Source organism: Mus caroli, unplaced genomic scaffold (genome assembly GCF_978045245.1).
Source record: "Mus caroli unplaced genomic scaffold, Mus_caroli_1 scaffold_7, whole genome shotgun sequence".
Lineage (NCBI taxonomy): Eukaryota > Metazoa > Chordata > Mammalia > Rodentia > Muridae > Mus > Mus caroli.
Genome location: NW_028227262.1, coordinates 100,493,543 through 100,516,483, shown reverse-complemented (window position 1 = coordinate 100,516,483; position 22,941 = coordinate 100,493,543). Strand labels below are relative to the sequence as shown.

Below are 22,941 nucleotides of genomic sequence, written 5' to 3'. Positions count from 1 at the left end.
TACTCCCAAACTGGCTTCATCCAAAACTTCCGATTTTGGTCTTTGCAAAGAATAGACCTGTTCTAGTTTGCTTTTCTGTTGCTGCGATAAACATCAAGAACAAAAGCAACCTGAGAAGGAAAAGGTTGATTTCAGTCTACAAGTGATAATCTGCAGGAGAGAAGCCAGGGCAGGAGCTCCAGGCAGGAACCTGGAGACAGGAGCTAAAGCCGAGACCATGAAGGAGTGCTGCTTACCTTTCCCTCTGGCTTGCTCAGCTGCCTTTCTTACACAGCTCAGGGATGACACAGGCCACCATGACAAACTCTAATATAAATCAGCAATTAAGAAAATGGCTCTCAGACATGGCCACAGGCCAGTCTGTTATAGGCAATCATTCAGTCGTGGGTTTTTTTTTTTTTTCCTACCCAGATGACTCTAGATGTGTTACACTCATAGCTGAAGCTTACTAGGACAAGACCCAAGTTGGCCTTTCTGTTACCATCTTGGTCTGTAGCCGTGTGAATGACTGCGCTCCCACAGCCACATGGTGGCACCCAAGAGCATCTCCAGAAGACCTGTGCCTTTGTGTTCACACCGGCCCCTCCCTAAGCCCCTTCCGTGTTCATCCTATGTGCTCTGAGCTCCTTCTCAGGCTCTACTGATGTAAGACATGCTTCTAGAAACCTCTTTCTTCCTAGAAACATTTGGGAATCCTCCTGCCAGGGAGACTGGGGTGGCCTGGTAAATCTTTAACTCTCCTTGTGTGGCTCTTGGCCCTCTTTAGGATTTGCTTCCACTGACCTGAGGGCAGAGATGGCAACTTCATCCTACCAAGGAGTAGCTGCAGGAAGCCAGGCAGAGCACAGAAGCTGTGAAGCATCAGTAGGACAGGGGGAAAGACCGAGGTATGTTTCAGACGTGTGTGTGTGTGTGTGTGTGTGTGTGTGTGTGTGGGGAGCTATTATAGCTTTGGGGGGGGGGTGATGAGTTTAGACTGTGGAAGGCAGTCTGCCCTGTGTTGGGTTGGATTTCAAGAGCTCTAGAAAAGATTTCCCCTGGCTGGAATTATGTCACTCCAACCAGATCCAGTAGGGATGTACCGTATTTTTCCCAAGAAAGAATGTGGAACAGCTGCCTGCCAAGAGGCCTGTGGGGAAAGGCTTCACACCTAAGGGGGAAGAAGAGGACAGAAGTGTGGCAGACAGGGAGGTTCAAGATCCAGCAGGGAGAGTCTCAGGGGTTGGACTCCCAGAAGGAAGTCACTGGTTGTCACTGGGACTGTTGGTCTCCTGGAGGAGCAGATGGCAGTGTCTGTGTCCTGTATTCTCTCTTTGAACAATTTCTAGTCCTTTCACAGAAGGATCCAGTTAGTCATGTATTGAAGGAAGTCTTGAGTTTATGTACATTTAATCCAAACTGGCCCTCACCTGCTAACTCCTTTTCTTATGCTGACTGACTCACTGTCTAGGACTAAACGTCTTCCCCCGCTGGGATCTGGAGGCCTCTCTGATCTCTTTTCTCTGGGACCACTTGCACCTTGATGTGGGAAGAATCCCTGTATCACAGAAGCTCCTTCCAATGTTTGAACTCATGGTACCCTTGGGCAGCATCCAGGGAAGACAGAGCAGGACTCACAGACTTCCTCACTCAACCGCCAGGATAGGGTGATGATGGTCTTTTGGTGGAAACATTTTGCTCTTTGTAACCAAGACCTCTGTGCTAACAGAGTGTAAGATCTTGGGGACTGGAAGCAAAGATTTTGCTGAGGTCAAGTAGTGTCGTTCCCATTTGATTTTTACCCATGAATTGCTGACCCATGAATCCCGCCTGTATACTTTGATATTACCAGACCCATGTATAGTCCCTATCCCTGTCACTGTGGCCACTGTGATGAGCTTGTTGACTGATGATCGGGTGATTGGGGGAGAGGATGACTGGCACCAACAGAATGGGTCACCTTGTCAGCTTGATGGTCAAGCTCTTCCTTTGCTGAGGTCAGTTTTTGATGGGCATTCAGAAGTTCTCTTGCTTGTCTTCCTTGCAGTCCTTCCAGACAACTCTTCCAGACCGATTTCCCAGCCATGTTGTTTCCAAATCCACATCGTCCAGCCAAATGGTTGGCTGGAGCCCATGGGTTGGTAATAGTTGCATATCTGACCATTTCTTCTTTTAGTGTAATGAACAAGGTGCACTGCTCAAAGTTCTGCCCCATGGGGAGAATATTCTTCCAACGTGTTCTCAAGAGATGCCCAAGCCTTGGCCACAGTGAGGTAGCTGTCCTCTGTTGGTGGTGCCCACATGTACAGAACCATCTGTCAAACAGGTCGTCCTTTTCTCTGTCAACTGGTTGCAAGGGACTCACCCTGAGGTCACAGATTTTGGCCTGGAGTGAGAAGGTGGTGTGACTGCGGTGAGGGCACTGGGGACACTGTTTCATGAAACCAGATTACCCTTCTAACCACTTCTAGTCACTAATTAATATTTCCACAAGGATGGAGTGCTGGTTGTCCATCTACTTGCAGGCCCAATGGATTGCCTTAGTGCATTATATACTGATGTCATCAAATATCTGAGGCTGGGAAGTCCAAGATCAAGGGGTCCACACCTGGCACAGGCCTTCATATTATTGTTCTATGATGAGGAGAAGGGAAATGTGGGTATATAAGAAGCAACAGGAGGGGTACAGACTCACTTGAAAAGATTTATTTACTTAAAAATGCACATGCAACACATGCATGCAGCTACTGCAGAAGCCAAAAGAGGGACTCAGATTCTCTAAACCTGGAGTTGCAGAGAGTTGTGAACAACCATGTGGGTGCTGGGAACTGAACCCAGGTCCTCTGCAAGAACAGCAAGTGTTCTTAACTTCTGGGTCATCTCTTCAGCACTGCACATTCATTCACTTTCCTCATACTCTGCAACACATTCCCACCAGATAGCATCAATCTACTTGTGAGTAGATCGGGCCAACAGAGGCTTTGTGCCCTTGTTATCTCTTAGGTCTCATCTCCCAACACTGCTGAATGTTGGATGAAGTTTCCAACTTTGGGGGAATGCATTACAATCATAAAACTCTACCCCTAGACCTCAAGTTTGAGTTTGAATTACATACAGATTATACTCATTTCATCCCAATAACTTTTAATGTCTTAACATGTTGTCCCAGCTTTTGGAATTGTATGAAGCAAGCACACGTTTAGGATTGACCACTTCTGAGATGAGCTTATGGAGACTTTGTGTTCTTCCTTAAAACTTTCTGAGTACATTGAGCCCTCTAGAGCAAATATCAAACTTTGTAATCAGAACTCATGGGCTGGAGATGAGGCTTAGCTTGCCCTTGGTTCCATCCCTACCAAGCTAGGGATGCAAGCTAGACTAGCTGGCTACTGCTGTCAGGGTGACTGCTGTCTCTGCTGCTCCGTGATTACAAGCACCTGCCACTGTGGAGCTCAGGAGCCTCACACTTGTGAAGCAAGACCTTACAGCTGAGCTGCCTCCCAACCGAGTAGTTTAAATTCTCAGGAACAAGGAGGACAGCTTTCCTCTTGTCCCCTCTCCTCTTGCCATGGATGGAGCACTCATGTGTTGCTTTTGTCTCAACAGTGCCAGCCGGGGTCAGGAGGGCAACTTCAAGCAGAACCAGGGAACATCCACACTGTGGCTCCTCCTGCTAGGGAAACAGGGTGCAGGCAAAAGCGCCACAGGAAACACCATTCTGGGCAAAGCCGTGTTCGAGTCCAAGTTCAGCGATCACATGGTAACCAACAGGTGCCAGAGCGAGAGTGTGTCAGTAAGAGGGAAGCGGGTCATTGTCATCGATACCCCAGATCTCTTCTCCTCACTGAGCTGTCCAGAGGTTAGGCAGCAGAACCTGCAGCAGTGCTTGGAGCTCTTAGCTGATGATCACTGTGTGCTGCTCCTGGTCACTCCCATTGGCCACTATACAGAGGAGGACAGGGAGACCATTGAAGGCATCTGGGGTAAAATTGGCCCTAAAGCCTACAGACACATGATTGTGGTCTTCACTCGGGAAGATGAGCTGGATGAAGACTCCCTGTGGAACTACATCGAGAGCAAGGAGTCTCTGAAGGAGTTGATTAAAAACATTGGAAGTCGACGATGTTGTACTTTCAACAACAAGGCAGACAAGAAGCAGCGGGAACTGCAGGTGTTCAAGCTTCTTGATGCAATTGAACTTTTGATGATGGAAAGCCCTGGGCCATATTTTGAGCCCTTAAAAATGGAAAGCAGTGGAGTCCAGGTAGGATTGGTGGGGGAGGGAGAAGATAAACCTAAATCAATAGACTAGCTTGCATGATTACCACAGCATCTTCTGAAATAGCAAAACCTGAAGCAACCCAAAGACTCATCACTGAGAGGATATGAGTTGGATATGAAAGATTGTGTCTCCATCTGCCATGTGTGAAAAGATGACCTCCTTTAGGCATGTGTGTGTCATCCTCCCTCTTATTTTCTAGGGTTGTGGGACTGGAGTGACATATGAAGGGGAAACTCTGTGTGGTAAGTTGATCACCTAAACATTTAGACTCACGTCTGCATTCTTCTAATACTTTGCCCATCCAAAGAAAAGTGAGAAAACTAACAAATAAGACACAGAATATACATGGAGACCCATCCTCTGTGGGTATCCATACCTATTCCCAGAGGACTCCTGACATGTGTGAATTGGCACAGAAGCAGCCGTCAAAGGTCAAGGTGCTGCACACTGCAAGTGTCCCTGGCCTCCTCTGTCGTTCTATGGAGCCTGACTTGCTTTCCGTGGCTTTCCGCCTAACTCAGTTTCTTCTTCCTGGACATAAGTCTAGTATTCCTGAAGGGGACCATGTTGGCATACGTTTTCCCAACCTACTTTAATAAGCATTCCACTTCCTCTCTAGCCCACCGTCCTCCAGAGGTAGCGGAAAAGAGGCGTTATTAGGGTACGGGGCAAGCAAACCTGTTTAGAAATAGTTCTTTGGTGGCGAGTCCAGTTTTTGTTGTCAGTATATCAACAGTTCAGTCCTCTAGCAAAACACCAACACAGATCAGCAATGGCAGATCTCACAAATGAATCAGCAAAGGGAGATCAATCCAGAAGAAACAGCAAGGCTCTGCCAATAGGCTGGAATATGAGGAAATGGCAAGAAGCCACCAGAACACCACCAGAAGTTTTTTGGGTGCATTTCTCTCTATGAAAGCCCAACAAAGAATGATAAGGCCTGCCAATACTACCCAGCATCATCAGCAAAGACCAGTGTCAGCAAAGCCCAGCGATGACCAGTAAAGAATGGCAAGGCACACAAATACCACCCATCATCACCCACTGTCCATTGAGCTATACTTATATTCTTTCCAAACATCACATGTTCTCTCACACAGCCCCTCTAGCATAACATCACATGCCCCTTTCCCAGGTTGCCTCCAGAAAAACATCAGGTGTCTGTTCTCAGCAAAACATCCTCTCACATGTATGCTTTAGGAAAAACATCCTCTCATGAGATAGTTTCTAGAAAAACATTACATGACACAACTGAGTCTCCAAAGAAACCAGAAATTTCTACTTCAGGACAAGGAAACACTCCTCACGAATGGCACAAGCTCATGGCATCTTTGTACTGACTTCCATTAGTTGTGTGTCCTTTGTAGCAACATGGGTCACTGTGCAATAGCAACTAGAACGTCTGTAGTGAGGACATACCAGCCTATGAAGTCACAGATACATTTTAGCTTATTTCTGGGTCAGCCCTGTGTAAGAACTGAAACTCGCACAGTGAATCACGCAGACAAGGTCCTTTCCTCTTAAAGTACACTAAGATAATAAAAAAGTAACTTATGACATTTAGTAGTAATAACAATTGTAACTGACATCATGTGCTAAGAAATAACATACATGTACTTCAGTCCCCAAAGTATTTAAAATGATAAGTATATTATGTGTACAGTTTGTACATTAGTAGCCAGGGAAGGCGTTCTTTTTTTTTTTTTTTTTTTTTTTTTTTATAAGAATTACGGAGTGGAGGTGTTTTATCAATGCACTGATTTTTACAGGCCTTGGGATTCAAAATTCAGCCAATGCCCTTTAGTACAATGAATTTATGAAATTCTTAGACAAATGGATGGATCTGGAGGATATCATCTTGAGTGAGGTAACCCAATCACAGAAGAACACACATGATAGGCACTCACTGATAAGTGGATATTAGCCCAGTAGCTCAGAACCCTTTTTAGAAGGGGAACAAAATACCCATGGAAGGAGTTACAGAGACAAAGTTCGGAGCAGAGCCCAAAGGAACAACCATCCAGAGACTGCCCTACTTGGGGATTCAACCCATAAACAACCACCAAACCCAGACACTAGGCAGATGCCAACAAGAGCCTGTTGACAGGAGCCTGATATAACTGTCTCCTGTGAGGCTCTGCCAGTGCCTGGCAAATACAGAAGTGGATGCTCACAGTCATCCATTGGACGAAGCACAAGATCCCCAATGAAGGAGCTAGAGAAAGTACCCAGGGAGCTGAAGGGGACTGAAGCCCCATAGAAAGAACATCAATATGAACTAACCAGTACCCCCAGAGCCCCTTGGAACTATACCACCAATCAAAGAAAACACATGGTGGAACTTGTGGCTCTAGCTGCATATGTAGCAGAGGATGGTATAGTCGGTCATCAATGGGAGGAGATAGCCTTGGTTCTGTGAAGGTTCTATGCCTCAGTATAGGGGAATGCCAGGACCAGGAATGGGAGAGGGTGGGTTGGGAAGCAAAGGGAGGGGAAGGGGATAGGGGATTTTTGGAGGGGAAACTAGGAAAGGGGGTAACATTTGAAATGTAAATAAAGAGAATATATAATAAAAAATAATAGAGCAAAAAATTGGAGTCAGGAAAAAATAAAAATATAATTACAAAAAAATTATGGAATGACGGTGTTTTATCAATGTACTGATTTTTACAGGCCTTGGGATTCAAAATTCAGACAATGTCCTTCAGTAAAAACTCTCAGGAACATGCATGTGACTAAGCAAAACCAGTCTACCTGACCTAAGGTAGTGACAGCACCAGAGGCCAGGGTGGCAGGAGAGGGTGTTCAGTGGGACTTGGCCTACATTAGGTGGCTCTGAGGAAATCGGGCTCATTGCAGATTGGATGCTCGTAAGCAATTGGGTTAATTCTGTGGCCAGGAACTTTATGATTTTTTAAATTTTTTTGGCCTCAGGATGTCAGGTTAGAGAGAAGCTGCTGCTGACCTTGCAGTCAGTAGAGGATATTTTGGGAGTCTCAACTAGGTTTGCATCAGACATGTTGCTTATGGTCATGGTCTGGATGTGCTGGAATCTATCATGTGACACTGATGATCGGCTGAGAAAGACAAGATCTCTAGGTCACTGCCTTCTTTCCAAGTACCTGCTACTATCCACTGCACCATATGGGCTCTCCTGTACTGAAGGAGCCCTCCTTTGAAAGAAATAACAAGTGGAAAATAATAAGCTTTCCCTTTGTCTTATCTTGGGAAGAGTTTGTAAGACAGTAGGTTTCTGTAAGGTTTTACATAGCCCCTTTGCTTTGGCTAATCCTCTTTGCATTCCCTCATCTCCTCAATATACACATCCCTTCCCTCCTTAAACCCCTCTACTCTTATCTACTTCCCTTCTACCTATGTTCTACCACCCCTGCCTCCACAGGAGAACCCGCCCTCATTCCCCTTTCCTGCTCCCTGCTTTGACCAGAGCACCATGTCCATGTTGTGTATGTGTGTCACATTTTAATTTTCCAGTCATTAGTTGATGCATATCTGAGCTTTTCCCATTTCTTGGGAGATCAGCAATGATTACAGATCAGCAGAGATCTCCATAGTGTGGTACAGTCTGTTGGGTGCATGGCAGGAGTAGAGCAGGTGGGGCAGAGGTGCACTGTGAGAGACAGAGGGAACAAGATGTCCAAAAGGACATAGGAAGAACTTAATTTTTTTAGTTCTATCCAGACATACTTTTATTCTTCTTTATAGCCAGATTAGACTTTAATATGTATATCCACACGTTACATGTATCTGTAATATTTTACACATGTAATATTACATATGCATGCAACACATATGTAATATTACATGTGTAAAATTTACAAATACATGTAACTATATACATGTATATCTACATCTATGTGTGTGCATATATACACACATATATGTGTATATATGTATGTAAACACACATAGGTATATATATATATATATATATATACAATATACATATATGCTTATATATGTATATATTGCACTCATTATATACACATACATATATTTATATATCACATTTGTGAGTGGGTGTTCTCATTTTTATATGTGTGCATCCGTGTGTGTGCCTGTACATGTGAACATGTTTGTGTATGTGTGTAAATGTGCAGACCAGAGGACAACCTTAGGCACCATGCGATTTTTTATTGAGACAGGATCTCTTCCTGGCCTGGAACTCACCTGTACACTTGATTATCTGGCCAAAGTGCCCTAGGTATCTATCTGTTTTTGCCTCCACAGTGCTGAGATTACAATTGTGTACTACTGTACTTAGATTTTTATTTTTTTTTGTGGGTTCTTAGCAATGAACTAGAATCCTCATGCTTATAAGTCAAGTCCTTTAGAAACAGAGCTATCTCCCTAGACCCCATATCACATTTTCTTCATTTATCTGTTGATGGATGTCTAGGTTAGTTATTCTATTATAAATAATGTAACAATAAAAATGAATGTCAAGCATTTTTTTTGTTACCAGAAAGTTAATACATAAAGTTCTCTCTTCTGTGAAGAACAACAGTTCTTACAGCCTCCTCTGATAGACAACCACTCCCCAGACTCCTATGAATATAGATTGGTGTGTCCTGTTCTGAACTTCAGATAATGAAATCATATAGAATGTAGATTTTATGTCTGGTTTCTTACATTCAGCATAGTTTTGAGTTTCATACAAGTTAAAAAAAACCCAAACCAACAACTGGGTATTTTATTGTGTGAGTATATGACTAAAGGGAATTTTATAATCAGATTGTCACAGCCGCTGCCTTAGCCAATGACCTCATGCTCTAATACCTTTGAAGGATGAGGGCCATGGGGAGCTCAATTTAGCATAGCAATTCTCCTGGAAAATCCTGGGCTTCCTGAATTCCTCGTAGTTCATTCCTGCTTTCCATGATTCCCACCTAGATGGCTAGGTTCTGCCTGAGATTAGAGTCCTGCTCCATCAGAGGGATGAGGCCTTTTAGAACTGGTCACAACTATATTCAACTGCAGGAGGAGACGCTGGATCTATTTTTATTTTTTTCTTGTCTCATAGGTTCAAAGAAGAGGCATCCTCAGATCACAGGACCCGATTGTGATCCAGAAATGCCAGAGCTGAGGGTCCTTCTGATGGGGAAGCGTGGTGTTGGGAAAAGTGCAGCAGGAAACAGCATTCTGGGGAAGCAGGTCTTTAAGACTCAGTTCAGTGAGAAGCAGCGGGTCACCAAGGCCTTTGCATCCCACAGCAGGGTCTGGCAAGGGAAGAAAGTTCTGATTATAGATTCTCCAGAGATCTCATCGTGGAAGCTTGATGAGTCTGATGTCAAGAATCACACCTTTCCAGGTCCCCATGCCTTTCTGCTGGTGACACCACTGGGTTCTTCTTTAAAGAGTGATGACGATGTGTTCAGCATCATCAAACGTATTTTTGGAGAAAAATTCGCCGAGTTCACAATTGTTCTCTTTACCAGGAAAGAAGATTTTGAGGCTCAGGCTCTAGACACAGTTATAAAGGAAAATGATGCTCTCTATAATCTCACCCAGAAATTTGGAGAAAGATACACAATCTTCAACTACCGGGCATCTGTGGAGGAGGAGCAGAGCCAGGTGGGCAAACTACTGAGCCAAATCGAGAAGATGGTGCAGTGCCACAGCAACAAGCCTTGCGTCATCAGAGAGAAAGGTATGGCTGAGCATAGGAGATGGTTTTGTACCCAGTGCTTGTGATATCAAGCATGACCTGGGGCTGTTGCTTTCTGAAGGATATGGAGAGGGTGAGAAAAGGTCCAGGCTGGGTGTTCATATGTGTTTAAATGAACATGTAAGTAGGGCTTAGATGATGACTCATGTGCCTTACAAGCGTAAGATCTGAGTTTGATCCCCAGAAACCACATCAGAAAAGCCAGGCATGGTGGTGAATGCTGAATTCCCGGGGCTGGGGAGGCAGTGATAGATGGCTCTCTGAGACTTCCTGGTCAGCCATCCTTACCTATTTAGCAAGTTCCAGGCTAGTGAGAGACTGTCTCAAAAGCCAGCTTAGACTATGGCTGAGGAATGACAGCTGAGGTTGTTATCCAGAATCTCCATGCATACACACATATGTATACCTGCACATACATATTCATTTAAACACACATGAACACCCTTCCATATGTGTACTGAGAAAGTAAAGAAGAAACTAGAGCAAGAGACTTAGGAGCTAAGACATGACAAGGACATAGCCTCCATGCTCGTGGTAGATGGCAGTATGTGGCAATTGGTGATGCGATCCTAGCTCTTTCCTGTGGAGAAAGGACTGCTCGTTTCTCAGTACCCCCTATTGACATCGTCTAAGATCTTTCCCATTTCTACTCATCTGTTCTCTTCTGACTCAGATGTTCTTATGCAGAAAGATCAGTACTCCAAGTGGGTATTGCTGATTACTGCCCTTTCACATTTCCCAGGGAGGGCCAGGGTCCAGGGAGCCACCTAAAGAAGTGCAGGGAAGTGGGAAGGCCAGGAGAAAGCATCTGCAGAAATTCAGTTGGAAACAAGTTTTAGGAAATAGATAGGGTTTGGATGGCCAGGAAGAAAGGGAGACAAACAGAGAATACATTAGCAACTTCAAGAAAGAAATAGGAATGACTGAGCATGCCTCTAGATGGAAATAGGCCTTAAAATTGCAGGAAGGTTGGATTAGATTTCAGAGAGGGTTGGTGACATAATCTTTTCTATAAGTATAGAAATGAGGATTGGAATACATGATGTGAGTTTGGGAGCATGTGTGTGCTCTGTGTGTATGTGTGTGTGTGTGTGTGTGTGCACGCACATGTATATGTTGGTTCAGATAATTGGTCTATTTGAAACCTTTAGGCAGAACTCTTAGGCTGGGTTCAGCATGAGTAGCTCATTAGTTGTTCCTGGAAGGAAGAGCAAGATGGGATTTTCACCCTCTTTGGTTTAAGGTAGACAATAGCAACTTGACAAGGAATTCATGATGGAGGACCACTGGGAAGAAACGTGGTTAAGTGAAAAAGCATTAGGAACACCAAAAGAGTAAATGTAATCAAATCTCTCTGCACCTGCAAATACCATTTATAGGGAACTTTTCCTCCATCACCAAAGTCACAAAGAACAGTGTTATTGGGCATTTATTTTAACCAGGAAGTTCCTTCAGCTCATTAGCAAAAGACACAGTAAGGCTCATCATACTTTAAATGAATTTTAGTCTGAGACAACCAACACAACTGGTAATCTATTGATAGAACATGTGATTGCATTTTCCTGAAAATCCAGTTGTATAGACCTGATTTTCAAATACTTCAAAGATCTTTCGCAAAGACGTTATGGTTATCAGGAATTGGCAATAGGGAGACTTAGTCACAGAAACAGCAGAAGATAGAAATGAAATATATGGAGTCAGCAAAGATAAGAGGCTATCGTTTCTCTTAGGTACCAGGGATTAAGAAGAGGTCCCGGAGAAGGGAGCAGAGTAGATTCAGAGAGAGAAGATAGGCTATGTTCATAGATGAGCACTGGGCGGAGATTGTCTAAGTCCCTCTGTTGAATTCCTAGACCACATGAGCTGGGAAGCCAGTCTCATGTGTGGGACAGACCTGCTCAGTGATGTCACCTCAGTGATGTCTGGTGAGCTTAACTAGGAAACCAGTGCTCTGAATAACGTGAAACGATGAACCTGCATCATCCCACAGTCATGAATCCTTCCCAATTTCCTCTGCAACAGAACTTTTAAACATCATCCTCTTGGGAAGGAGTGGGGCTGGAAAGAGTGCAACTGGGAACACTATCCTGGGGAGGCCTGCCTTCTTCTCTCAGCTCAGAGCTCAGCCGGTCACCAGTTGCAGCCAGAGTGGCAAGACGACACTGGACTGGCAGGATGTTGTGGTTGTGGACACTCCATCATTCATCCAGACGCCTGGCACTGAAAAGGATCCTTCCAGGTTAAAGGAGGAGATCCATCACTGTTTGAGTCTCTGCGAAGAAGGCATGAAGATTTTTGTCCTGGTTCTCCAGTTGGGACGGTTCACCCAGGAAGATGAGGCGGTGGTGGAGCAACTGGAGGCCAGTTTTGAGGGAAACATTATGAAATATATGATTGTGCTGTTTACACGGAAGGAAGACCTAGGGGATGGGGACCTTCATGATTATACTAACAACACAAAGAACAAAGCCCTTAAAAAAATACTTAAAAAGTGCAATGGGCGAGTTTGTGCTTTTAATAACAAAGAAACTGGTGAAGACCAGGAGACCCAGGTGAAAGGTCTGTTGAAAATAGCCAATAGTCTCAAGAAGAACTATGATGAGCATTCAAATTCATGGATGGGTCAATTAAAATCAACACTAGGCCAAATTACTATGGCATTTAAATGAGCTCAAGTGGGCAGTTTTAAGGCCTGGGGACAGTTTAGGGATGCCATCAGACAGAGGAGGGGGTGGATGAGAGGGGGAAGGACTAGTGGGGTGGATCCTCTCAAAGAAGGTTCATGACTTGGAAGGCTGAGGGATAAATGCATCTCATGAAGGATGTAGATATTCAGGTAAATAAATTCTTAAGTTAGGCCAGGCAGAAGGAAATTATGGACAAAGAGATTATGGAAGAGAAAATGTTTTTCTTTGATTTAAGTTTTATTGCATTATCTCAAATTATGTTAAACATAATAGACTTACACCACATTCTTCTTTCCCTTTTGTACCCCAACTCCTCCCTGAGAGCCCTCCCCACTTCAAAACCTGCAATATATTATAAAAATAAAAATGAGTATTATAAGAGTAGTTTGATATAATACAACAATCGATTGAACAGTCTTATGTTGATGTTTGTCTACATCAATACTGAAAATACATACATTTTCCTCAATATAAATTTTAAATAACTCTGAATATATTAACTGTATGATATTTTAAAATAACATATCACTATTTGTTTTTTTAACAAACATAAATAGATAAAGTCTGTTCGTTTGTTTTGTTTTTTTGTAGAGTTTAAAATCTTGGCTCTTACTGTAGTACAAACTCAAAATGAGAACAGTTTTTGGACATTGGAGTTCATGGTAAAAAGGCTGTACTTGAATGTCCCTCACATCACCAAAGGATTTTACCTCCATAGTAGATAAGCTAAGAGTCGTCAGTTCTGCTGCACCAAGGAATGAATTGTAAGCATGATTTTTGGATACAGATTTCCTGCTACAGTCAAAGCTATTTGACTTGAGTGATTGTCGTCATTCTCAGCCCACAGGGAACAGGTTACATTCATTTAAGAAATGGTGTGTGTATTAAAATGGTCTATACATGAAGTCATTCATCAACTGTTTCAATGAACAATGGCTCTGTTTGGAGGGTGGCACAGATGTTAGGTGAGGGTAAGATTCTGGTTCATTGGCTGTGATGATTTTGAAAATCATTCATCTCAGAATAAAAGTAACTTATAAAGTCCTCTTCTTCAAAATTGATACAATAATTATAAATATCAAGCAAAGCCTTCAGTCTTACTCTTTGCTGTTCTCTTACAAGCCACCTCCCAAATTAATTGTTTACATTTCTTTTGGCTATATAAATAATTTTGAAATATGTAAGCTGTTCTGAAAACCATAGTATACTGTAAAAACATAAAACAAACAATCCTACTAATAGAGAGGCTGAGATAGGAGAAGCATGATTTCAAGACCATTATGTGGCACACAGCAAGACCCTGTCATGTACAAACAAGCAGAAAATGTATATAGATTGTACCATATTGGACCTATTTCTTTCATTACCATATTAGAGAGACAGCTGACAAATTTCTAATTCCTCTTATTTTTGAATTCCAATTGACTAGGATATGTTGGTAATATTAATTTTCATATTAAGAAATATTAAGGAAAAGTGATTGTTACTTCCTGTTAATTTTCTTGTTAGAGGTGGAATTATGTTTGTGTGGGTTTGTTGAAAGATTACTTTCTTGCTTCTTTTAGGGTGTAGTTTCACTCCTTGTGTTGGTGTTTTCCATCTATTATCCTTTGTAGGGCTGGATTTGTGGAAAGATGTATAAATTTGGTTTTGTCATTGAATATCTTGTTTTCTCCGTCTATGGTGATTGAGAGTTTTGCTGGGTATAGTAGCCTGGGCTGGCATTGTGTTCTCTTAGTATGACATCTTCCCAGGATCTTCTAGCTTTCATAGTCTCTGTTGAAAAGTCTGGTGTAATTCTGATAGATCTGCCTTTATATGTTACCTGACCTTTTTCCCTTACTGCTTTTAAAATTATTTCTTTATTTAGTGCATTTGGTGTTTTGATTATTATGTGATGGGAGGAATTTCTTTTCTTGTCCAGTCTATTTGGAGTTCTATAGGCTTCTTGTATGTTCATGGGCATCTCTTTCTTTAGGTTGGAGAAGTTTTCTTCTATAATTTTGTTAAAGATATTTGCTGGCCCTTTAAGTTGGGAATCTTTACTCTCTTCTATACATTTTATCCTTAGGTTTGGTCTTCTCATTGTGTCCTGGATTTCCTGGATGTTTTGGGTTAGGAGCTTTTTGCTTTTTGCACTTTCTTTGACTGTTGTGTCAATGTTTTCTATGGTATCTTCTGCACCTGAGATTCTCTCTTCTGTCTACTGTATTCTGCTGGTGATGCTTGCATCTATGACTACTGATCTCTTTCCTAGGTTTTCTAACTCCAGGGTTGCCTCCCTTTGTGATTTCTTTATTGTCTCTAGTTCTGTTTTTTGATCCTGGATGGTTTTGTTCCTTTCCTTTGCCTGTTTGATTGTGTTTTTCTGTAACTTATTAAGGGATTTTCGTGTATCCTCTTTAAGGGCTTCTAGCTGTTTACCTGTGTTCTCCTGTATTTCTTTAAGGGAGTTATTTATATCCTTCTTAATGTCCTCTATCATCATCATAAGAAGTGATTTTAGATCTGAATCTTGCTTTTCCGGTGTGTTGGGGTATCTAGGACTTGTTATGGTGGGAGAATTGGGTTCTGATGATGCAAAGTAACCTTGGTTCCTGTTGCTTATATTCTTACGATTGCCTCCCGACATCTGGTTATCTCTAGTGCTACCTGGCCTGGCTGTATCTGATTGGAGCCTGTTCTTCTTGTGATCCTGGTTGTGTCAGAACTCTTCTGAGTCAAGCTATCTCTGTGATCCTGTGATTCTGGGATCCTGCCATCCTGAGATCCTGGGTGTGTCTGAGCTCTTGGGAGTCAAGCTGCCTTTGGGACTTTGAGATCCTGGTGTGACCAAGCTCCTGGGATCCTGGGATCCTCTGGTCCTGGGCATGTTGAAGTGCCTGGGAGTGGAGCTGCCTCTGGGTGTTGTGGGGCTGGCTGGGGAGTTTGCACTCAAGGTGGGGTTTCTCTTCATGCCTGCTTGTTTATGAACACAAGGAAGCCACAGTGTCTGGGAGGAAGCCATAGCTCACCATTCAGTGGGACTGTATTAGTTCTTCCCTTTGCTACAATTGAACACATGATAACAATAAATTAAGGAAGAGAGAAGGGAGGGAAGAACTTATTCTGGCTCATAGTTTGAACATAAATTCTGCCTGCTATTTTCAGAACAGGCATTGTGGGAGCAATAGGAGGCAACTGGTTACACCTCGACCACTATTAAGAAGCAAAGAATGATGAAGTGTGGTACTCAGCTCACTTTCTGCTTTTTGTTCAGTCGGAGTCGCCAGCCCATGATGTTGTGGCCTACAGTTAGGGTGGGTCTTTCTCACCTCAACCCAGTTTGGAAACTCCCTCACAATTATACCGAGAAGTTTGTCTCTAAGTGATTCTAGATTCTGTCAAGCTGACAGCAACGTTAATCATCACAGACAACTTTGTTACAGCTGGAAAATCTAGCCCACAGAGCTTGGGGACCAGAAGCACAAATTACAGTGATAACTGACAATGATAGTAGATGTGACTCTTTTGATGTTTCCTGGTTCTCAAGGTGTTCTTCCTGCTGGGGACAAACAGAGGTCATTGTTTTAGTGTCTCTTGCATCTTAGTAGGTAGCACCCATCCTTTCTAAGGGTTGCCCTTGGAGCTGGCAGTCTGAGTTGCTTACACTCTCTCAAGCATCAGAATGCTGACCATCTATTGTCATCTATTGGTGACATCCAATGTGATGTCACCACTGGAATGCAATGGGTTTTCAAATGGGAGTGGGGACGAGGGTACAGTTCGCCCTGCAGGGAACATTATGCCTTTCCCAGAGACATTTCTATTGTGATGCTCCTGACTTGTAGAGAGAAGACTTCAGGAGTAGAGTCAGCTCATAGAGGGTATTGGGCAGTGCACTGAATGGTCCTCTATAGCAGAAGCCCACCTGATCTTCAATGTCAGAAGTGCTGATGCTGAATGAAATAGATTCATGTTCTGTGCTGCAGAGCATCCATACAGTACAGATCTCTCCTGAACAAAGTGGGAGGAGTTGATGGTGCATCAGTGTCTGTTGTGCTGATACACTAAGCATGTGCTTATTCGTTACGCTGGGATCCTCTTCTCCTTCCGCACAGAATTCCCTTTGGCTTTATGTCTCTCTCTTCCTGCCCTGAGAAAGAAATCCTGAAGACTCTGACCTTTATAGCTTAAACGGGCTTTGAAAATTGGCTAAATCCTTAAAAGGGAGGGGGAGGTCCAGTGCTGGCACGACCTGTGAATCTACAAGCAAGAAGAATCTAGAACAGCACCGTTTGCAAGCTGTGGGTCACGAGCCAGCCAAAAACATATTTCCAGTGTTCTTAGGAACTGAGACACAGCTCAGAAGCAAATTAACAGTTATGAAGTAGCAACAAATATGAATATATTGTTGGAAGGCTCCTAACCATCAGAAATGTTTCCCAATGGTCACAACCCACAAGTTGAAAAACATCCATTTAGAAAAATCTCAAGGCCACTTGATTATGAGTCCTCTTTTACTACTTTAAATACAATTGTCACCATTTCAGGAAAGACGCCTGCTTTTCCTTCCTTCACCACATTTGTTCTGACACCATGAGCTTAGTCTCTCCCACTGCCTCACTGCTTGTCTCCCTAAGATCGAGGCATTAATGTGCCTCAGGTTTCATATCTCACAAGAGGCAAGATGATGCTTATAAGACACTCTGGTGCCCTCCATTCATGCATGTCTCTCTACCATTTCTGGCACTTGTCATGGCATCTACCCAATAAATGAAGGATGTAAAAATCTAGTTATTATTAGCAAAACACACTTCTCCCCTCAGCCACACACAGTTCTTGTTGATTATCTTTCAACTTCATTGTCTTCACAGATGGTGTTGGTGGCTTGTGTTCCCACAGATGAAAGGGTTAAGTTGAACAGAATCAACTCTGGGCAAAAGTGTCACACCCCAAACCATCTTAGGTAGTGGGGGTAAGAGAGGATGGGAGAACAAAGCCTCCTTCTCCTTTCTCTTCCAGAGAGGAGATGCACACTTCCAGACAGGGATAGGCAGTCTGAGGTCAGTAGAGAAGGGAAAAGAGCAGAGGACAGGTTGATTAAACAGAAGCCCTGTGAGGCGGGTGGGTGTGGCCGAGAGTTCCAGATGATTGACACTAGTGAGGTGAGAGAGGAAAAGGGAATCTTTAAGTCCTGAGATGCAAAGTAGACACTCGATGATCATCAGCAGATGGGTCAGAGTAGTTTTGCAATCTGTCAGGCTGAACTGATCTTGGCAAAGATCTGGGTAAATTCCAGTAGGGCAGGGACTAGAACAGCAGGGAGGACCCTAGCAGGATAGCCACACCTAATTTCAGAGAGGTAAGGGGTTTCTGCCACTCCCACAACTTGGGCTAGCAGCCTGGTGCCAGGGGCCTCTGCATGCATGCCTCTACCATCTCTGCCATCTTGGTGAGTTGGTTCTGCACCAACTCATACACCTCGTTGGACTAGTAAGTTTCCCACCCCAACCCTGCAGAGCTCCCTCACAAGGCTTGGGAGTAGGCCCAGTAATTGCTCATCCCGTGCCCTGTGGTCACTGCCTGTGGCAGGGTTGTCCAGAGTGCACATGCAATCCCACACTCGGCTACCAGCTCCCTCAGTGCACTGTTGTCCCTGCAACGCACGAAATACAGCGGAAATCGCCATCCAGGTAATTCCCTCCTTGCACATGAACACCATTACGCTATTGCCTGCTCCCCAACACCTCGTTACCATGGCCAGTGCTTGGAGCTCCTACGAGGTGAAGCGTCACAACTGGGTGACCAGCAATAGCATGTGCGGCTTGGGCACTGAGCACGAAGCAGCGGGCAGGGGGGCCTCAGAGCTGAGGATGTCAGTGTGTCCACCACCTCCACGTGCCAGCTGACCCACCTTCTAGGTCCTGGTGCAGGTTCTGGTGACTGGCATAGCTTTCTGCCTGGAGAGGAAGCACTTCTGGCCCAGGATGCTGTTGCCAGTGGCACTCTTGCCTGTCCAGGTGCTGCCCACCAGGATGAACTTCAGCTGAGGCTCCTTCGAGGCTCAAGAGATCTCTGAGTCTGAGGACCAGATATGGCAGCACTGTGTCAGAGACACAGGCTTTTCTTTGAGATTCACCTTGTATTCAAGCCTTCAGTACAAATGGGAAGGACCCACACTGCCTGCTCCCCTGAGAAGCCTGGTGCTCCCCTGGGAGGCCTGGTGCTCCCATCTGCTTTGGGCTCTCTGAGCTCAGGCTCTTCCCCGATCTCTCCTTTCTGCATCTGGGTTCTCTCCTTCAGCGTTTCTTTTTTATAAACAAAGTGTTCTTTTATAACCCCCGGGTTTACCAGGGTCTCTGGCCCTGCACACACGGGCCGACCTGATACTGCTTTGACTCTTATGTCCCCACAGGATGCTGGGTGTGGAGCATGGGGGTTGACTGAGACAAGGGTTCACTGCAGCCCACCACGTGCTCCATGAGTAACCACAGGAAGTGCTCAGTCCAGGACACACCTCAAGACTGGAGAAAACATGGGGCTTTCTCAGGGTTGTTGAAGAAAGTCCATTCACCTTCTTCCGTCTTTACCTCGCCTGTCTCAAGCCAGCTCCCTCCTCGTGGTTAATATTTTATTACCTTTTATTTACTTAGGGGGCAAACAGCCATGTCCTGTGGAGGTTAAAGGTCAACTTTCAGGAGTCGGTTCCCTCCCTCCATCATGTGGGCTCAGAAGCTGAAATCAGCTCATCAGGTTTGGCAGCCTTTATCCACCCAGTCATCTCCCTGACTCCAAATACCAATACCCAGTTAATTTAATTTCCCATCCTCCGAACACTGGGGACCTGGTGAGTGAAGCTCACTCTAGGACTGGATTTCCCATCCTGTGTCTTTTTTTTTTTTTTTTTTTTGTGGATACCAGAGTAGGTTCAGGATCCTCCGTTCATGCTGTAGGAACCAGTTGACAGGCTGGTCAAAGCTCTGAGCTCCCAGGAGGACAGGATTTGAGACACAGCCGAATGCAGGACCCAGGTCTGGCTGTTTCATCCCAGGGGGGTGGGGCTTCCAGACTCCACCCCTTTCTTACTCTGAGTTCACACACCAGCCAGGATGCTTTGCAGAAAAGGGCTCTTACCACAGGCGCCTTCTCATCTCTTTCCATCTTCCTCTCCCTGACCCCGTGCTTCTATCAGTTTTGGTGCCCTCCTTCATGTGCACATTTCTGCAATCGGGCAAAACCCACCTACAATATCAGGCAAGGTCCAAGGCACAGGACTTCCTGGCGACAAAGCAAGGCTTCTGTCTGCAAGGAATTGAATCTACGTGTGTGCTCTGGGGGGGGACAGACAAGTGTTTAGAGACACAGAAGGCACATTTTGTCTGATATTGAATTGTGCCAATCATTTTGGGGTGATATCTAGATTTCTAGTTCTAGCACCAGAAGAGACAACCACACTACTTTGAGTTAGAGTCACACTGGGAGAGTGCTGGGCATGCCTGGCTATGTCTTTTCAGGGGCTCCAAGTACAAAAGACCAAAGGAATGTTGGACTGTACACTCCATGCAATCTTTAGCTCAAATGTAAAACTTCCCTGGGGTTCCAGGTCACAGTAGAAGTTACAGTCAGTAGCTGTCCCCCGGAGAAGCTGACCAACTCTGAGAACTGCAATCTTTACTCAGTGACTTTGGGTCCTACCTACCCTAGGGAAACATGGAAGAAGAGAGTTTGGGAACTGGAAAAGAAATTGACCTCTAAGCAGTGTCTTCAAGTAAAGCCGGCTTGTCGAGACACATCTGGATATGGTGTGTGTTCTGGGGGGGGGGGGACTTAGTACCTCCTTTCTACCTTTGTTGTTCTTTTCCCCAGCGCTGAGGGTTTCATAAGTGACTTGATCATGCCTTATCTTCACACTCATCAATACCACTGAGCACTCCCTGGTCATATGTGCCTGAGCACAGAGACACACTTTCTCATTAGTCTGTTTTTCCAGCTCATTTCCCCCCTAATTTCACTCAGCTAACAACAGCTGAAAACAGATTCTGAATCTGTCCAGTTTTCTCCCCTGTGATCCCAGGGCTATAATCTGCGTCCTTACATGTGTGCTTCTCCATCAGTTCCGAGTCTACCTCTTTGTCTCGGCTCAGACTGTTCCAGGTGGTAAATTCCTTCCCATTATCCCTCCAGTGGGTACAATATGAAGAAGGGGCATTCAGTGAAAACACTGAAAGTCTATCTGTGACTGAGAGTCTTTGAGCACACACAGGTTTGGCTACCATTCAACCTTAGGGAATTTCTCTTCTGCATGGACACACTCTCCCCCTCCCTACAGCCTTCAGTAGGACTCACCCCATAGTCCTGTGTCATTAACTATTTTGCATGTGGAAATTACCAAACTTCAGGAACTGACATAGAAATGAAGAAACAGCCACAAGATTTGGAGACAGAGAATCTAGCAGAACCTTGAAATCCTGTCCAAGAGGCAAGTGTGAAAGTGTTCTGCAGGGGATCCAGAAAGTCCACGAGACAATTTGTGGGAAGAATATTGGCAGGGGGAAGCGTTGCAATCCCTTCAGCATGCAGACACATCTGGATGTTCCTAGCTAAGCCAGGAGCTTCACTTGAAGAGTCCAATTCATAAATGATAAAACTTGAACTGTTGGTTGGAGGGGGTCAAATATGTAAGATCTGACAATGTGTGTTCTCCAAGGCGTCTCCAAATCTGTCTAATGCAAAGTCTCTCCAAGCCAGAAATTTGGAAATTATCTATGGACAGCTAAAATAATTTTCATAGAGATTTTGATTCATAAACATGTTTCTATACCTTTTTTGTTTTATTGATTTGGGGGCGGGGCTTCACTGTACAGCCTATGTTGTCTAAGAACTTCTGCTTCTCCTGACTCAGCCTCTCTAGTGTTGGCATTTTGTTTGTTCTCCACAGTTAGTCCCAAAGCCTTATGTTTAGTAAATGTTTCTTGCCTCCTGGTATCTCTGATGCAGTTGGACCAGGGACCCCAGATTGGGAATTTGTTCTCCTGGTCCCCTCACCGACCCAATGGTAAGAAGAGTCACAGACTTTGCCACTCAGAGGACTCTGGACAACTTGGGTCAGGAAGAACGGTAACAAAACATGAAGACCACGTTGGTATCCTTCAACATCTCCTGAGAGACACCGTTGTGCCTGGAGCTGAGGAAGCCACAGCTGCAGGGTTGTCACATTTTTGATAGTTCCCAGGTTTGACTGGTTCACACCATGTCAGCTTTTGGTTTTTTTGTGGTTTCTATTTGGGGAGTGTATGATATGGCTGTTTGTTTGTTTGTTTGTTTGTTTGTTTGTTTGTTTTTCGAGACAGGGTTTCTCTGTATTGCCCAGGCTGTCCTGGTACTCACTCTGTAGATCAGGCTAGCCTTGAACTCAGAAGTCTACCTGCTTCAGCCTCCTAAGTGCTGGGATTAAAGGCGTGTACCACCACTGCCTGGCTGTTGTTCTCTCTCTCTCTCTCTCTCTCTCTCTCTCTCTCTCTCTCTCTCTCTCTCTCTCTCTCTCTCTCTCTCTCTCTCTCGTTTTTTCCATAGATGCTTTCTAGCAAGCATCATCTAACTCATGGGGGTGGATGCAGGCATCTTCTTCCATAGGAATGCCTGTACTGCAAAACTGCCTTGCTGTTGTAACCAACGCTCTGAAACTCAAAGCATCCTTCAAGTCCTGTAGTGTGAAGTCATACTTTCTAGGTCCTGCTGCCTTTGGACCCAGCTGCTCCTCAGTGAGCTCGACTTGTTCAGCACCCACTCAGTGGTGCTGAGTGCTTTGTGCAACTCAGATCTCTCCCTCCCAGGTACTTCCTTCCCTGGTGCAGACTCGCCTTTCCTTGGGACAGTCTCTAACTGGGCTCAGGGAGGTCCCCACCTCTTACTTTTGTTTCCGGTGTGAGCATGGGCTTCTTCCCAGAGCCTGCCAGAAGTCATCCAGCCTTCTGAGCTGAGTTCAGGTTGTTCAGAGGAAGCCTGATAATGTAAAGCTAGAGGAAGTCTCACCAGTAGGGTGGTGAGCATGTTTTGTAGTGGATGTCTCCCCTACAAAACTTACCCTCTTAGGGCTAAGAGACCTTAGATCTAAGACATCTTGTCACAGTCACATGACAGTAATATCTTGTCCCCAGCAGGAGCTGTAACCTAAGAAGAAAAGAATAGCTCTTAGAGGCTTGTCTTTACCTCTAGCCTCTGACCATGAATCTACCTCTAGTCATATTTTGACTTTTAGCTATGTTCCTATAACAACAGTCTCCCAAACTGATCACTGTACAAAGGCTACTCCTCCTGGGGGCCTGC

The 22,941-nt window shown here is 44.5% G+C and overlaps 1 protein-coding gene and 1 pseudogene across 4 annotated transcripts; one reads left to right on the top strand and one right to left on the bottom strand.

The window, feature by feature from the left end:
- Positions 1 to 589: 589 nt before the first annotated feature.
- Positions 590 to 16,188, top strand: Gimap8 (GTPase, IMAP family member 8). Of its 4 annotated transcripts, none has more exons than XM_029479000.2 (6): positions 590 to 645; positions 767 to 887; positions 3,586 to 4,243; positions 4,461 to 4,503; positions 9,302 to 9,928; positions 11,969 to 13,649. In XM_029479000.2, the coding sequence occupies exons 2-6, from the start codon at positions 796 to 798 to the stop codon at positions 12,613 to 12,615; spliced, it is 2,067 nt and encodes a 688-aa protein (XP_029334860.1). In that variant the 5' UTR covers positions 590 to 645; positions 767 to 795; the 3' UTR covers positions 12,616 to 13,649. The 4 variants fall into 4 exon arrangements, 3 of the variants coding, with proteins under 3 accessions (XP_029334860.1, XP_021021440.1, XP_029334862.1); XR_015047644.1 differs by lacking the exon at positions 590 to 645 and adding an exon at positions 15,784 to 16,188 and having other exon boundaries at positions 686 to 887; positions 11,969 to 13,397; XM_029479002.2 differs by lacking the exon at positions 590 to 645 and adding an exon at positions 1,451 to 2,116 and having other exon boundaries at positions 803 to 887.
- A 1,900-nt stretch (positions 16,189 to 18,088) lies between these two features.
- On the bottom strand, positions 18,089 to 19,776 carry LOC110295596 (GTPase IMAP family member 1 pseudogene; annotated as a pseudogene).
- Positions 19,777 to 22,941: the final 3,165 nt, after the last annotated feature.

Bases quoted from the DNA above. Each gene is read 5' to 3' on its own strand.
- Gimap8 (XM_029479000.2), top strand. From the start codon at position 796: ATGGCAACTTCATCCTACCAAGGAGTAGCTGCAGGAAGCCAGGCAGAG. The intron at 888-3,585 runs GTATGTTTCAGA...TTGTCTCAACAG, and splicing joins GGACAGGGGGAAAGACCGAG to TGCCAGCCGGGGTCAGGAGG. The intron at 4,244-4,460 runs GTAGGATTGGTG...CTTATTTTCTAG, and splicing joins TGGAAAGCAGTGGAGTCCAG to GGTTGTGGGACTGGAGTGAC.